This window comes from Rhopalosiphum padi, chromosome 3, assembly GCF_020882245.1.
Source record: "Rhopalosiphum padi isolate XX-2018 chromosome 3, ASM2088224v1, whole genome shotgun sequence".
NCBI classification, from domain to species: Eukaryota; Metazoa; Arthropoda; class Insecta; order Hemiptera; family Aphididae; genus Rhopalosiphum; species Rhopalosiphum padi.
Genome location: NC_083599.1, coordinates 15715077 through 15731599, shown reverse-complemented (window position 1 = coordinate 15731599; position 16523 = coordinate 15715077). Strand labels below are relative to the sequence as shown.

Here is a 16523-nt window from a genome sequence, read left to right as displayed (position 1 = left end):
CATTGTATCATATTATTTTAATTGATAATATTAGTAAATATTAAGGTACCAACCAATATAATCTGTGTTTTGTCAGAATAAGGTGTATTAATTTTTAAAGAGATATACCAATATACATTAATATACATTCATACCGATATGTAACAGGCATTATATTTTTTAAACTCATTAAAACCTTCAAAATAAAAATTTATTTTCGAGTATTATGTAAATAGTATACAGTATAGGTGGTTTACTGTTTATTTCAAACGGTTTACGAAATATAAAGCATGAACAAAATACAATAACATTATCATTATTTTATAAAAATAATTAATAATGAACATATTTTATGTTATCATACCCATTACCTAGTACCCACCCTCCCCTTATTTTCAAGGTGTAGCGACCGCTACACCTAGTAATAGGGTTGGGCGCCACTGAATGTAGATACGCGTACCTCAGATTGAGAAGCGCTGGTCTTTAAGACTAAAGCAGGCATGTCAAACGCTGCGCCGATTTGGTTTTTTTCGATTGTCATTTGCATTGTTTTCTGCTCAATATTCTGAAGTTAGGTATAGCATATAATAATGTTTAATTGGTATACACTATATTATTATATTATGTTCAGTGGAGTGTTCAAATTATTGATTATTTATCATAAAAAAAAAAAAATTAAATTCTACTTATTTATTTACTGTTTAGAATTTTGTTTTATATTTAACTTTTAACACGTAAAATATTTACTTCTATTTTTCAATTTAATACCTACTTTAAAACATGGCATCCATAGTTAAGATTCATAAAATAAATAAATCTATTAGTGATCCTAACCATTTTGAAAGTGGAAATGTGCATTTTAGCATGAAAAATAAATTAAATAATATTGAGGCGAACTTAGTTTTTGTTTATTGATTTAGATTTCATTAAGGTTGTGCCTCTATTATTTTACTAAATTTTAAATTATGTAATAAATTTACATGATTTTATTTTCTTATTATTTCAGATTTGTACAAAGAATAATTCTGTATAATACCTATGCTAAATACACGTGTGCAGTAGGACAAACTAAATGTAACCATTTGATGGCTTTATTATAACATGCCAATAACCATATAAAAGAGAAAGAAAAGAAAAATTTATGATGATATTGTAAAATCTATTGAAGATATCTGCCTAGCTATTTACCCATAATTAAAAATTCTAACGGCAGTTTAAAAATGTATGTTTTGAAAAGCTTAAAATAAGTTACCATGTATAGTAGGGTTTTTTTGGTTACTGAAACCTGGACCTATTAACCATTCAAATGATAATGTAAATTTACCACCTAGAGTTTGTACTATTTTCATTTGAATGTGCTATCGATAAAAAAGAAATTATTTGAATTAGACCTAAATAAAATAGAAAAAATAGCTACATACACATTCGGCCAATCAGAAGGTCCCTTTAAAAACAGTATAAAATTACTGCAAGTAATTTCCACAGTTTTGAAATGCATTAATTAAAACAAGTTTCTGTCATCATTATTTATAACACTTTTAAGCAATTACAATCTAAATTCAGTACAAGCTATTCAATGAGGTAAAAAATAAAAATCATGAAGAAGTGGCATTAAATGAATTTAAAAACATACATAAAATTAATGTTTTATCTGCTGGTATTTGGATTCAAAAAAACAAGAGTAGAAGATCCAATTTTGACGGACTTGCTACTATAAATAATAAAAAATATCGAAATCATATTGTTCGCGACTCACACACGGCCGAATATTTATCGGTGCTATTATTATCGTTAACGATGATAATCGGCGATAGCCGACGATGTCCGTCTGGCTATCTAAAGTCCAGCAAGCCGCCCACCGTGTTTTGGTGTGGTCACCAGTTGTTGCTCCGCCGTACGTCCGGCATTTTGCGGCCTTTAGTTTTTTCTGTTTTGTGAGCGACCATCTCGGTTTGCGTGCGCCGCATTGCACAAGTCCGGTGTCGTGTCTTGTGATACTCTGCAGAAGGGCGCCTTTTTGAATTGCGACCTCTTTTCGCTGTGCCACCTGTCTGCGGTCAATGCGTGTGCCGTCCGCCCGCTATTATATATATACCGCGTGGTTTGCGCTGCCCAATTACTTCGACGTGTTGCCGTGTCGCACTTATGGTCATTGACCTACGGCTGTGCTAACAGATCGCCGTCGTCGTATCCGTTCACCAATCAATATCGTGATAACAAGCGTATCTCTTCGTCGACGCTATCACGGTCGGTATCACTATTATTATTGTTATTATTATTATTGTTAGTATACTCCTTTTGGATGGTTATGTATAAATCATTTATTATTTATTTATTGTAATTTGTGGAGACGTCCACCATTATTATAATTATTATTAATATTGTTATTATTTAATATAATTAACACAATAATTCGACCAAAAAACTCTCTTTTTATATTATCTGCGTATTACCACACCTTATAGTGCGACTCATTGGGGCTAACTGTATATTAAGAGCCCTTTTGGCGAACATTTTTGGTAGCAGAGCGTGGTTGCTTAGGTATTTTGGCCAAGTAGCCGTTAATTAGTACGTAGGGTGTGGGTATAAGTGTAGTATATATTTTGGAACAGGAACTTTTATCCGTTATTTAATTGGGTAGATATTATTATTTATTTTCTATTTTAGCTCCTATAGTGTTCCAAATTTAGGCAATTAAAAGAAAATTAATCAAGTTGCTTTACCACTTAATTATTACGAATCATTAGTAATTGATATCATTATTATTAATTTATATTATCATTATTAGTTTATATTATTATTATATTTATATAATTATTATTGATTTATACTATTATCAATTTTTTATTACTATATTGAGCCACAGTGTTGGTCATAGTTAGTTACTGTATGTGGTACCTTGTTGATATTTATTAATTGAATTACGTCAAACTAGTTTTAATTGCTGGCTATTATACATCATATTTGCTTGTGTGATCATTTTTCTAATATAATCTATTATATGACCGTTTGGTATCAATAGACTTATATTATTGTCGAGAGTACATTATTACGATTTAATTTTCTGCGAGATATTTTCTGCAATTAATTTATTTTTATTTTTCTATTGTACTATTATTGTCGTTAATTTTATATTTTTCGAGTTGGTTGTTTAAATTTTGTCACGATGACCGCCAATACATCGGAGGCTGACGAAAGCCGTCGAGTAATTCGTCTGTTAGAACGATCTATTATTAAGCGCGATGTTGCGGTTAACCGTTTGCGCTCAGTTATGAGTCTCGCGGAACGGAGTATGAAAGATCCGGAAGAGTCGCCGCATTTACTAGAGGCAGTCGAAGACCTCGACAACTTATGGTCAAAGTTTGAGGTGGAGGATGAAGCGATTTTGGATCATCTATTATCTCTCGAACGCTCATCTGAGTACTCAGCTAAATTAAGTGCGGAAATGCGTGAGTTAGTCACATTTTGCAAATCTGTCGCCAGGCGATATCGTGAGTCTGAGCAATCCTCCAGCAATATTTCGGTTCGTAGCGGGTCCCATGTATCTGTTATGTCAAATAAGGGTGCTACAATACCAGTTGTACAACAGACGACTATGCCGGACATCTCATTACCTACAGTCAGCTCAAGTCAGGTCTCGATCTCGCGTTTACCTGAAATTCCATTACCAAGTTTTGAAGGCGATATTTTTCAATGGCCCTCATTCCGCGACAAGTTTTCTATTATGGTTGACCAACGCCCTACATTGTCCAATATCGACAAATTGCATTATCTGTTAGGGTGTTTAAAGGGTAGAGCGATGGACGCGGTTCGTAGTATACCGCCGTCTGGTCACACGTATAAATTGATCTGGTCGAGTTTGGAATCTCGTTTCGATAAACCTCGTTTGGTTGCCGGATCTGTGGTAGAGTCGTTGTTGAGCACGCCACCATCTACTACCGAATCATTGGCGGAACTCAACCGGTTTATGGTTGCTTTTAGTGACAGTGTCTCTGTGCTCGAATCATTGGCCATACCGAATCTCGGTGATTTTATTCTATTCTCGCTTGCATCGCGCTGCTTACCCACTTCGTGCAGAACATTATTCGAGACACAGGTTACGGCCGATTATCCCACGGTTCATGAGCTTTTTGCCTTCGTCAAATCGCGTGTGTCTATTCTTGAACGTGTCCAAGATCTTCATGTTTCGAAGCCGGTGCAACCGTCGCGTTCTTTAGGACAACCTCGTTATGATAAGAAGGGCCACCGTAGATCAGAAAAGCCACCGCAATCATCGTTTATCAATGCGGCACCACCGCCATCAAAGTCTCAGTGTATATGTTGCAATAATGGAAAACATGCGTTACCGTCTTGTAATAGGTTTAAAAGATGGTCGAATGACGTTCGATCAAAATGGGCCCGTGACCACAAATTATGTTTTCGTTGCTTAGAGGACGGTCATTGGAGCCCTCAGTGTAAATCATCAACGGTGTGTTCTCACTGCTCTCGTAAGCATCACACATTGGTCCATACAGATGAAGTTGCAGGAACCGCGCGTAAGGAAGAGACCGTTCCAGTTGCCGATCAACCAGGGTCATCGTCTGTGTCAACATCGTGCGTTGGACAGCTCGATTCTCATTCCGTTTTGTTGGGTACAGCACTCGTTCAAATTCGTGACCATGTAGGTACTTTACACACCGTCCGGGCTCTAGTTGACTCAGCTTCCCAAATAAGTGCTATTACGTCATCATGTTCGTCCCGCCTTGGTTTGCGCGTATCGCGTTGGACAGCGCCGGTAATTGGGTTGTCTGGTGCGCCGGTCCCTGATACTCTCGGTATTGTAAATTGTAATGTACAACCGCGGTATGCTGAGGAACCTGTCTTACCTATAAAGGCATGGGTATTCTCAACGATTACAGCAAATATGCCACGTCAGCCGTTGTCAAGGGCATTTTCCGAAAAGTACCGACACCTAGCTTTAGCTGACCCTTCGTTCACCATTCCGGGCGCCATAGACCTGCTATTAGGTGCAGATATATTTGCCCAGGTACTGAATGGCAAACGAGTGTCCTTTGGTGATACCTTTCCAGTCGCGTTCGGTTCGGTGTTCGGCTGGATTATCATTGGACCAGTTCCGAATTCTACGTCGCAGTCACCACATTCGTGCCCTATATCATTGTTGAACGTGTCGGTTGAATCGTTACTCGATAAGTTTTGGAGCATAGAAGAACCTGCAGCTGCGCCTGAAATATTCACGGAGGAAGGTCAATGTGAGTCGGTATTTCGCATGGGTTGCACTCGTTCTAGTTCAGGCCGCTTTATAGTTCCTTTACCCTTCCGTCAACCCGTTACTGATTACATTTTCCGCGGTTCCCGTACAGTCGCGATCAAACGGTTTGAATATCTAGAGAGGCGATTATCCGCTGACCACCGACTACGTGATCTATATGTTAAATTTATGTCAGAATACTGTTCGTTAGGACATATGTCGCCTACTTCGAGTCCCGGATCATATTATATACCTCATCATGCCGTGTATCAGCCGTCAGAAACAGATCCGAAAATTCGCGTGGTATTTGATGCCTCCGCTCGGGCTTTTAATGGTGTATCGTTAAACAATTGTTTACTACCCGGCCCGAAATTGCAGCGTGACGTCGTGGACGTGTTGCTATTATTCCGTCTGTTGCAGTATGTCTTCACAACAGACATCTGCAAAATGTATCGGCAGATATTGGTTGTTCCAGAACACCGCAAATTTCAGCGTATCCTTTGGCGTGCGTCACCATATGATCAGCTGCAAGAATATCAGCTCAACACAGTCACGTACGGGGTGAATTGTGCGCCGTACCTCGCCATTCGTGTGTTACAACATATCGCGGATTCTGACTGCACCGAATTCCCATCCGTTCGTAAGGCATTGTTATTTCACACATATGTTGATGACATATGCGTCGGTGCCGATTCTGAAAAGGCAGCAGTTGAACTGCAGTCTGCACTGATCGCCGTCCTCGGCCGAGCTGGGCTGGAATTAAAGAAATGGTCTAGTAATACCCAATCAATTTTGAATAATGTGCCCCCGGAAGACAGAGCCAACGGTGCATTGCCATTTGATGAAGGCGACGGAGTTAAGGTGTTAGGTCTCCGATGGAGCCCACACGATGATGCATTCACCTATGGATTTCAAAGTGAGAAGCTGGTAGCTACGAAACGCGGCATGCTATCGTTAATAGCCCGAATATTTGACCCTTTAGGGCTTCTGTCGCCGGTCGTTTTTATGGCGAAACATTTTATGAAATTGGTATGGCGGGCTAACGTTGCTTGGGATGAACCATTACCACCTTCCGTCAGTGACGTCTGGTACCAATTTGTAACGGAGTTGCCGGAACTCCGGAAACTGTGTATTCCACGGTTTGTTCATACGCGGTCCGGTATGCGCGTTGTCTTGTGCGGTTTCTGCGACGCATCCGAACGTGGATACGCAGCGGTCGTTTATATTCGTTCTGAAAATTCATCCGGTTCCTCCTTCGTTTCTTTGCTGGGTTCTAAAACTAAACTCGCTCCGATGGCTGCATCAACCATCCCGCGGTTGGAGCTGTGCGGCGCAGTCCTTCTAGCAAAGTGGATGTCTCGCATCAAACAGACACTTAGTGTGGAATTGGAAATAGTTGAAACTCACGCTTGGAGTGACTCTACAATCGTCCTCAATTGGTTGGCAGTGCGCCACGTGACCTTCAAGGTTTTTGTGTCAAATAGGATTCATCAAGTACAGTCATTACTTACTGACTGTCAGTGGCACCATATATCGTCAGAAGATAATCCGGCTGACTGTGCTTCCCGGGGATTAACACCATCTGGTTTAGTGAATCATGTACTATTTTGGAAGGGTCCAACGTTCCTCACGTCACCCACCGTCGAATGGGCTACTCGTGTTCCATCAATTGAACCGGACCAACTTCCCGAGGCTAAGGTAGAGATTCCTACGGTTCTACTCGTCGAATCAACAACGGAATGGTACTCCCGATTCTCGTCGTATGTGCACATGATCCGTGTCGTCGCCTATGTCCGTCGTTTCATTCTCTTCTGTCGTCGCCGTCAGCAAGTTTTTGAGTGTTATCTCACGCGCGTTGAGCTCGATTCGGCGTCATTGGCAATTGTCCGATTTTCCCAACTAACATTCTTCAGTAAACTTCGTCATGAATTAAGTTGTTCAAAACCAATATCGGTGCGGTCTGTTGCACGACTCCGACCTTACATTGATGATAGTGGCGTAATCCGAGTAGGTGGTCGATTATCCAACGCTCAACTATCAAACGAACAACGACATCCAATTCTATTGGCAAAATCGTCTCATCTATCTCTACTTCTAATACGTCATTGGCACGATCTCACCGGCCACAGTGGTCCCCGCGTCATAACAGCACTCTTGGGACGTCAATATTGGATTATGTCAGTGGGTACTCTTATTCGTACAGTCATCAGTCACTGTACGCGTTGCGTTAGGCTGTCAGCCGCTAACCCGCAACCGGTTATGGCAGATCTGCCGCGATCCCGTGTAACCGAATGTCGCCCTTTCTCCCGTGTAGGGATTGATTACGCAGGGCCGTTGCTTATGAAGGAGCACCGTCTTCGGAAGGCGCGTCAGTATAAAGTTTATGTGGCAGTATTCGTATGTTTTGCAGTCAAGGCGGTACATCTAGAGGTCGTGTCTGACTTATCCACTGATGCCTTTATAGCTGCGCTCAATCGGTTTGTCGCCCGTCGTGGTCTTCCCACCGATATCTACTCCGACTGCGGGACAAATTTTGTCGGCGCCGCAGCCCAACTCAAAAACCTTATTAACCATCGAGACAACCAAGGTCAACTGTCGGCATCTATACAATCTGTTTGGCATTTTAACCCCCCAGGCGCACCGCATTTCGGCGGCCTATGGGAGGCGGCAGTGCGTTCGGCCAAGACCCTTTTAATCCGCATCATGGGAGAGCACACATTTACTCTAGAAGAATTTACTACTATATTGTGCCGCGTGGAGGCTATATTAAATTCGCGCCCGCTCACTCCAAGCTCCACTGATCCTAACGAGATTGACTACTTGTCGCCAGGACATTTTCTTATCGGACAACCGTTACTTGCGCCGCCAGAGGAAAACATACCGCCCACTCAATATTCTTTGAATAACCGCTGGAAGCTACTCAACCAATGCGCTCAAGCCTTTTGGCGTCGCTGGAGGGACGAGTACCTGCAAACATTGCAAACGAGGGGACGATGGACAGCTGATACCCCTAACCTCGCTGTAGATGACTTAGTTATCGTCAAGGACCCGCATTCACCACCTTTAACGTGGCGCATGGCCCGTATCCTTGAAGCAGTGCCAGGTACTGACGGTGTCGTGCGCGTCGTTCGCCTTCGGACATCTACCGGGGTTTTGACTCGCCCAGTTGTAAAAGTGGTAAAGCTCCCTACCGTATAAACTTATGTTCCTGATCTAACTCATTTTTTTTCTCCTTATATCACCATCTATTTATTTATTAATTTTTACTTTTTATATTCATTGCCTATGTACATACCACGCTCTATCCTTGGATGTGCTCAGTATACAGTTGGTTCCCTGGCTTATAGCTTGATGGGGGAGGTGTTTGACATGACCCAAAATATAAAGGGGTACGATATTATTATTTTATGTGTCAGTTATGGACCCTGGTCATTATTTTTATATACTTTTCACACCTCTTACGCCACTGGCTATCTGTTATCAATAAATATTGTCGGTATAATTATACTATATTGTTGTATTATTATGTATTTTTTTTTTCTTTTGTATAACTTTATGTTTTTTTTATTGTATTATTATATACCTTTATTGAATTGTTAATCAACGTCAAGTCTTCAAGTATCATTGTAATACGTCTCCGTATCCCAAGGGGGAGCATGTTCGCGACTCACACACGGCCGAATATTTATCGGTGCTATTATTATCGTTAACGATGATAATCGGCGATAGCCGACGATGTCCGTCTGGCTATCTAAAGTCCAGCAAGCCGCCCACCGTGTTTTGGTGTGGTCACCAGTTGTTGCTCCGCCGTACGTCCGGCATTTTGCGGCCTTTAGTTTTTTCTGTTTTGTGAGCGACCATCTCGGTTTGCGTGCGCCGCATTGCACAAGTCCGGTGTCGTGTCTTGTGATACTCTGCAGAAGGGCGCCTTTTTGAATTGCGACCTCTTTTCGCTGTGCCACCTGTCTGCGGTCAATGCGTGTGCCGTCCGCCCGCTATTATATATATACCGCGTGGTTTGCGCTGCCCAATTACTTCGACGTGTTGCCGTGTCGCACTTATGGTCATTGACCTACGGCTGTGCTAACAGATCGCCGTCGTCGTATCCGTTCACCAATCAATATCGTGATAACAAGCGTATCTCTTCGTCGACGCTATCACGGTCGGTATCACTATTATTATTGTTATTATTATTATTGTTAGTATACTCCTTTTGGATGGTTATGTATAAATCATTTATTATTTATTTATTGTAATTTGTGGAGACGTCCACCATTATTATAATTATTATTAATATTGTTATTATTTAATATAATTAACACAATAATTCGACCAAAAAACTCTCTTTTTATATTATCTGCGTATTACCACACCTTATAGTGCGAGTCATTGGGGCTAACTGTATATTAAGAGCCCTTTTGGCGAACACATATATCCATTAAAATATTGTTACCAAGATTTAAAACATTGTTTGTTAGAAAACTCAAATTATATAATCAAGTTTGTTATAGATGTAAATAATTATAAATTAAATATAAACCAAGAATATTTTGATCAAATACAAGGTAAAATATATTTAACTAAATCTGAAGGTTGTATTTTAATCATTTGGTCTACTAAGAGTATTGTAGGTATGGAAATTGAAAATAATGTTAATTGGGTTAAAAATATTGACTGTTTAATTGATTTTTATTTTTTAGTTTAAATTCAATGGTTATTAAACATTAAACAATTTCATTATTAAAATATTATATAATAATCTAATGATACAATTTATATAGATATACATTTAACTGTGTCAAAAAATTTTGCCAAAATGTCATTGATGAATTTTTTATAAATTGTCATTTTTAAATTAAATAATGGTTATAAATATGATATGTTAGGTACAATAAAAATTACCTTTTACGTTTTTCCCAGGAAACAAAATGCATTAGGTATTTTGTTTTCATTCCATGCAAATATAAACGGACTATCCTCTTATAAACCTTCTTTAAAATTAAAATTTACATAATCAACTATTATTTGATAGAATAGAATCTGCTCTCCTTATAAAACAATTATAATTATGGTATTAATAGTATAAATAACACAGTAATATAATAAACAATAAAGCTTACCTAACTATATTCGCCCAAGAAATTCATAATGTCACACATTTGTCGGAAAACGTAAAAAAGAACACGATTCTCTGAGAGAATTGTGTGAACACAGAGGTGCCCAGCAGTACCTATTACTATACATATATAATATATATAAAAGTACCTAACACTAGCTGTGGTATTAACCATTTACTTTCGTCGGCCTACGATTAAAATTCGATCATATCATTGAACCATGATGAGCGTTATTTTAAGTAATATTATTTAATTTTCACACGAAATTTTAGTTTAATGTTGATCAATTAACTTTCAATGAATATTATATTTTTAAAATTAAAGTTAGTATTAGATTAACATCTATATAGTGATGCAGAATAAAAATAGAAGCGTGCTAACTTATAATAAATAATAATATATACTGAATTTTTAGTGTATTTACCACAATGGTTAAGTAGAAATTATATACAAAAATGTATCTTCCCTCAGCCATTGTCGCATTATATAGGTCAGTATAAATCCTTTGTTAGATTAAAAAAAAAAATGAATAAATAAAAATAATACCGGCTCGTGTCTACTAACGTTTTAAATTATATTGTCAGATGTTTAAATATGTTTATGAGAAACTTAAATGGTAAGATCTATAGCATACAACAATCTTAAATGCAATTACACAGCGACTACATCACCATTATAGTGCCATAGTAGCAAGCATTCTTATTGAGTCAACCACTTTTATATTAGCGTTCGCTGAATGTTAAGTTTTTAAACGTGCCACGTGTCACAACAACCTGGCGCTATTTCCATTCAAGGTCATTTCCTACGAACGAACAGACCTAACACTTAACACTAAAATAGTTTTTAAATTTTAAATAATAAAAGTCTATGCTTATAACTATATCTAATATCCTTCAAAAAAGGATACAAGTACAATAAAATTACTGCCTATCCCATAAATTAATAGTTATATTATATACTTACTCGTAAATCCATCAATATTTTCTAGTAAATCTGTTTTAAATTTTAAAATTATTCAAATTCAATAATTTATTATAAAAAAACTATGCTTCAGTAGCATAAACGATTTATTATAATTTAACGATAACTACGAAGTGCCTAGTTCACTATTGATTCTTTAACCAAATAGATTCAATTTGTTCAGACACCACCATTAAAATTGAAGCACATATTTCACTATTTATTATTTAAGCTTTTAAAGAGACACACGCACACACAGAAAAATATATTATTGTAAAATGAATACATTCATCTCTCCGTTCAGAATCTAAAATAGCATATTATATTATATTATTGTATATTTTATGCATTTAACTGGTTAAAATATTTATTTTTTTTTAAAGTGCAATCAATTTATATGATATAAAGTAATAAAGGTAGTGATCTATAAATTGGATACACACATTTCAACATACTTTCCTAATAGCTAAAACAATTTTTGAATATGACAAGTTAACTTCAAAATAGAAAACAATGTCAATCAACAGCAGATCCAAGAACTATGATTTCGTGAATTTTTCATTCAAGATATCGGTCGTAAATCTCTACCATTATCTAAGGATACACTGCGTGTACTATACACAATATAATATATACTAAAACTTCGATAAGACAGAACATTTCTTTGGTGTTTTTTTTCAAATTTAATATTGTTTTGAAGTTTAAACATAGCTGATTTAGAAGAACTGATTTTGAGTTATTAGCTTTAATATTAGAGAGAATTGACTAATGATTAAACTTAAAGGTATAGTATCTGTATCTTTTATCTCCCGTAGGTTTTTACGATGTTTAAATGTTAAGTGAATTATAATAATTAAAATATTATAATTAATTAATTTATTTATATTTAAATTTAAAATAAATAAATGCTGATAACTCGCTTAAAAATATGTTCGTAAAAATTCGACACAAATTATAACAGATAATGTTCCTACTATTAAATTTATTAATAGGTAAATTCATAATTATATTAATGATAACAATACAAAGACAGATTTCATGATGAATTCAAATTAGATATATATTGTAAGACGGAGAAAACACATGTAATGACCTCTAATGCTATAAAACAAATTTCCCACGATTTTGTACGAGACTACCCGGTATTAGAAGTTGTCAGCAATATCCTATATTATGTTATTATGCATTTGGGATTTTGAGAAGGCTGCTGCTGTACATTAATAATGAATGAGTAAAAACAGAACATACTGCAAGTAAACGATAGGTAGCAGGTTTAGGTGTTTTATTTTTTATTTAAAACACAGTTGGGATTATTTAAATGCCACATTGTAGTCAATTAAGATTAAGACATTTTTAAACTCAACAAAGGCTATTGTATATCATAATTTAGTGTTACCTATAACGTTATTATATTTAATATAGACATTTGATTCATATTGATTTTAATTAAACTTGTACTTTTTAAATGTAATATATAAACTCATGGTAAATAATTCACCTTTGAATAATTTGTTTTGTTCTATTTAATTTTTTATGTAGTTAATAGTTATAAATACATCATTATACTTTATAATACATAAGGTGTCCCACGGAGATCTATATATAAAAAAATGAGCCATTTGACTTAAATAAATTTTTTTATCGTCTAAATTATTCTAAAAATTAGATTTAAAAATTGGCTATTGTTTTGAATATTTTGGAAATTTTTTTATTTTCAGTATAAAAAATAAAAAATGTATACTAAAAATGTAGCGCAAGTGTCTATGAATTATATTTAAAAGAAATATTTTAAAAATATTAATTAGAACAAAAGTTATTTCATTTGTAAATAAATGATTGACTATTGGACATTTTCAAATATCTAAACTGATACTATATTAATTTAATCCTTTAATATGCTTATATAGTTATATTATAATATATTACTTGAAATAATTGTCTTCTAAGACGTTGCTTCAATAATTATTTGATTTATAGATTGACTATCAGTCCTCGATATCGTGAATTTGAAAATTCAATATTAAATATTAAGGAAAAGCAAATGGGCACTAAACCATTTAGTTGATGGCCTTTATCATTTGAGATTTATATCTACTATTTTTAATAGATCTGTTTCGATTCTTTAACACCTTACATTATATTTCTATTTGGATTTGATGAGGCTATTAGTTTTAGGTATGACCAAAATAAATATAATTTTTAATTATTTTTTTTTTAAATAAAAACTTACAAATCATCTTTGCATTTACAAACGAAACGTACATTCACAGTTTTACAATTTTGATGTTTAATAAAATATGTTAATGTATTTCTAAAAAAAAAAAATGTTTACTATTCTTAATAAGAATCTTGAACAAATAATTTCAGAACAATATTATCACTCTATTTTGTTTTAATAAGAGATGGTATACTATTCAACTTAACAAGTATTGTTATACGAATTGTATGTGATTGTTAGGAAATTATAATTAACATAATAAATACATTTTTGAAATTTCAGAGTAATATTTTAAAAATATGTAAAATACACTGCAGACTACAGACTATTTCTTGATTTTTTTTTCGTGATTTATATTTATATATTATATACCTATATAGGTAATCTATAATATGTATAAAATATAATTTTTACATACTTCAAAATTAATTATAAATAATTATTGTCCACAGCCCATAGTGTAGTGTATCCTTTCTTTGTTTCTTAAATATTTGTAAATTAATAATTATTAAGGTATTTTGCATGAAACATGGCTTACAATTTTAGATTTTGAGTCGACAAATTTGAATAATGGTGTTTTTAATTTTATTTTTTTGAAACAGTAAATATGCTTCTATCTAGTGCTCGATGTTGGAAAAAATAAGTAGAGGAGAACAACTTAACGATTTAAAAATTGAGTGCCAAATTAATGAACACAAACTTTTGTGAGGCAAAGCCCCCACGACAAGACTATTCTTTGAAAAAAAATATATTTTAGCTGCATGCATATAAATTCCAAATAAAATCCGTGTAAATTAATGATAATTGATGTAGGACGTATAGGTGCTGGTTTATTCTAACAAATGTTATGATAATATGGTTTTTTAAACACTTCTCTCCGTATCGATTGGTGTATTTGGTTTTTAAATCTGATTACTAGATAGCGATATAAGTAATATTCATTGAAGGCATTTTATGTTGTGGTTTTCTTAACCGACTTTTCAAATTATGCCAAATTATACTTTATAGATATTATAATATGGCAAAAATTTTCATTTTTTTGTTTAACTCATTCCTCATATTATTAAAACTAATATATTATATTCAATAAAATACTTTCTAATCCATGTATTATGATGTTTTTTACTTTTTATGATATTTTTAATATTTATAAATACTTTTGATAATTATGTACTTTTATAAAATAGTTTAATTACGTACAAATTTAAAATCGTATAAAATTGAATACAATTGAATACAATAACCCCTACTTAAATTTGTTTCAATATTAATAGATGCATTGTTAGTTTGTGTGATATCATAACTAATAAGTATAATACATCTTTCACCGGTAACGGTACCTATTATTTTATTAGAAGATAAAAGCAAAGAAAATGTTTATTTATGTATTTCAGCAGAAAAAAATATTACAATGATAATGGTAACAAAAAGAATTACAAATATGCAATATGTTTTTTTATGTATACAATTCTGGTAATTTGATATTATTTTATAATATTTTTTATTATTATATAATAATTATGTTAAAATATCTCCAGACTCTGCACCATTTTAATAGTATGTACTATTATTTATTATATCAGGAGAAAATACATAGGAAATCAGATGATTTTAATGAAGATATAGTTTTTTTTTATAGAATCGTTTGTAATATGTAGATGCTTACTTATTCAGCGGTGGTTATTATTGTATTTTTCAGTTCTTTGTGAAGGGTTTAATCTTTAATATATCGTGAACATTAGTTATTGTTCTGGGAGATATTGATTGAAAGGAATGTATTATTTTCATGCTAGGTATAGGTTTTTGATGTAATCATGTTGAATTGTATACCAATATTATTTTTATTAAATATATTACAATTTTACTGCCGTATTTCAATAATGTCAGTAAAATCAGTATATATTAGTAATTTATATTTAAGTTAAATTCTATGAAGGTCAAGTGTTGAAATAATCAATTTATGTGCCTATACAATCAACAAAATATTTTATTGTATCAGTGTAGCGTACATTAATAGATTAAATTAAACATTATTTGTTCCAACCGTTGACATCGCCCGCGTGATATGACGTATATCACAACAGTGTAGTGTAAATTATAAATTATAATATGCGTATGTTTGTCATTTGTAGGTACTAAGCAGTCCTCACACATTTTGTAGAGTATAGATATAATTTAATTCACCAAATGGCCCGAACACTCGCCCGAACACGTCTAGTTCATAATGTATAGTGCGTCGTACGTGTGAGATATGAATAAATAAAATCATCGACGGGGCTGAATATTGATATTATTATTATAATGTATTTAAATAGTGTCCGCGCGGTAAGGCCGTAAAATATCCTAAAGGAACCATATCTTTTTTTGTTGATTTGTTAACACAATATTGAAACCACAATAATATTATAACCTAACATCAATATAAATAATTAACATTAAATTAAAATTCATTCATGAATAACTTTAATGTTTAAATGAAATATTTTTTTTAAATCTTTATATTTTTCAGTACATTATTTAAAAAAAAAAAATCCAAAGATGATTAAAATTTGTTAAAATATATATTTAAAAATAATGTCATACAAGTATCAAAAATATAAAAAATGTTCATGAAGAGCGTCGTCGATGACGCTTTTTTCAGGAAATGTTGAAGGCAGGAAAATCGTAAAGACGATCTTGATTAGAGTTGTGATGGTGTCAATTGGATGTTATCTGCAGCAGCCACTGATATTTAGGTAAACAATTTGGAACAGTGAATGACACTAAAGCTGATGGAGGAGACGAAAAAGAACACGAAAAGTCGAATTGATGATGGATAGAGGTATCGGTTATTTGAGTTCAATCTACATCTAAAGTCTTTACACGCGCGATTGTCAACTGTTGACTTTTTTTAGCCATGAGATAGAATGGAGATATTCCGGAGTTTGCAATATTATCGTTGACCATTGTTTCGAACTCGTTTATAATGATCTGTGGTGATCCGGAGCGACTGGTCAAGTAC

General features: G+C 34.3%; 1 protein-coding gene across 1 annotated transcript; it reads left to right on the top strand.

The window, feature by feature from the left end:
- The first annotated feature begins 3145 nt into the window (after positions 1 to 3145).
- On the top strand, positions 3146 to 8560 carry LOC132924820 (uncharacterized). Its single transcript, XM_060989262.1, has one exon. The coding sequence runs from the start codon at positions 3146 to 3148 to the stop codon at positions 8423 to 8425; it is 5280 nt and encodes a 1759-aa protein (XP_060845245.1). The 3' UTR covers positions 8426 to 8560.
- The last annotated feature ends 7963 nt before the right edge of the window (positions 8561 to 16523 follow it).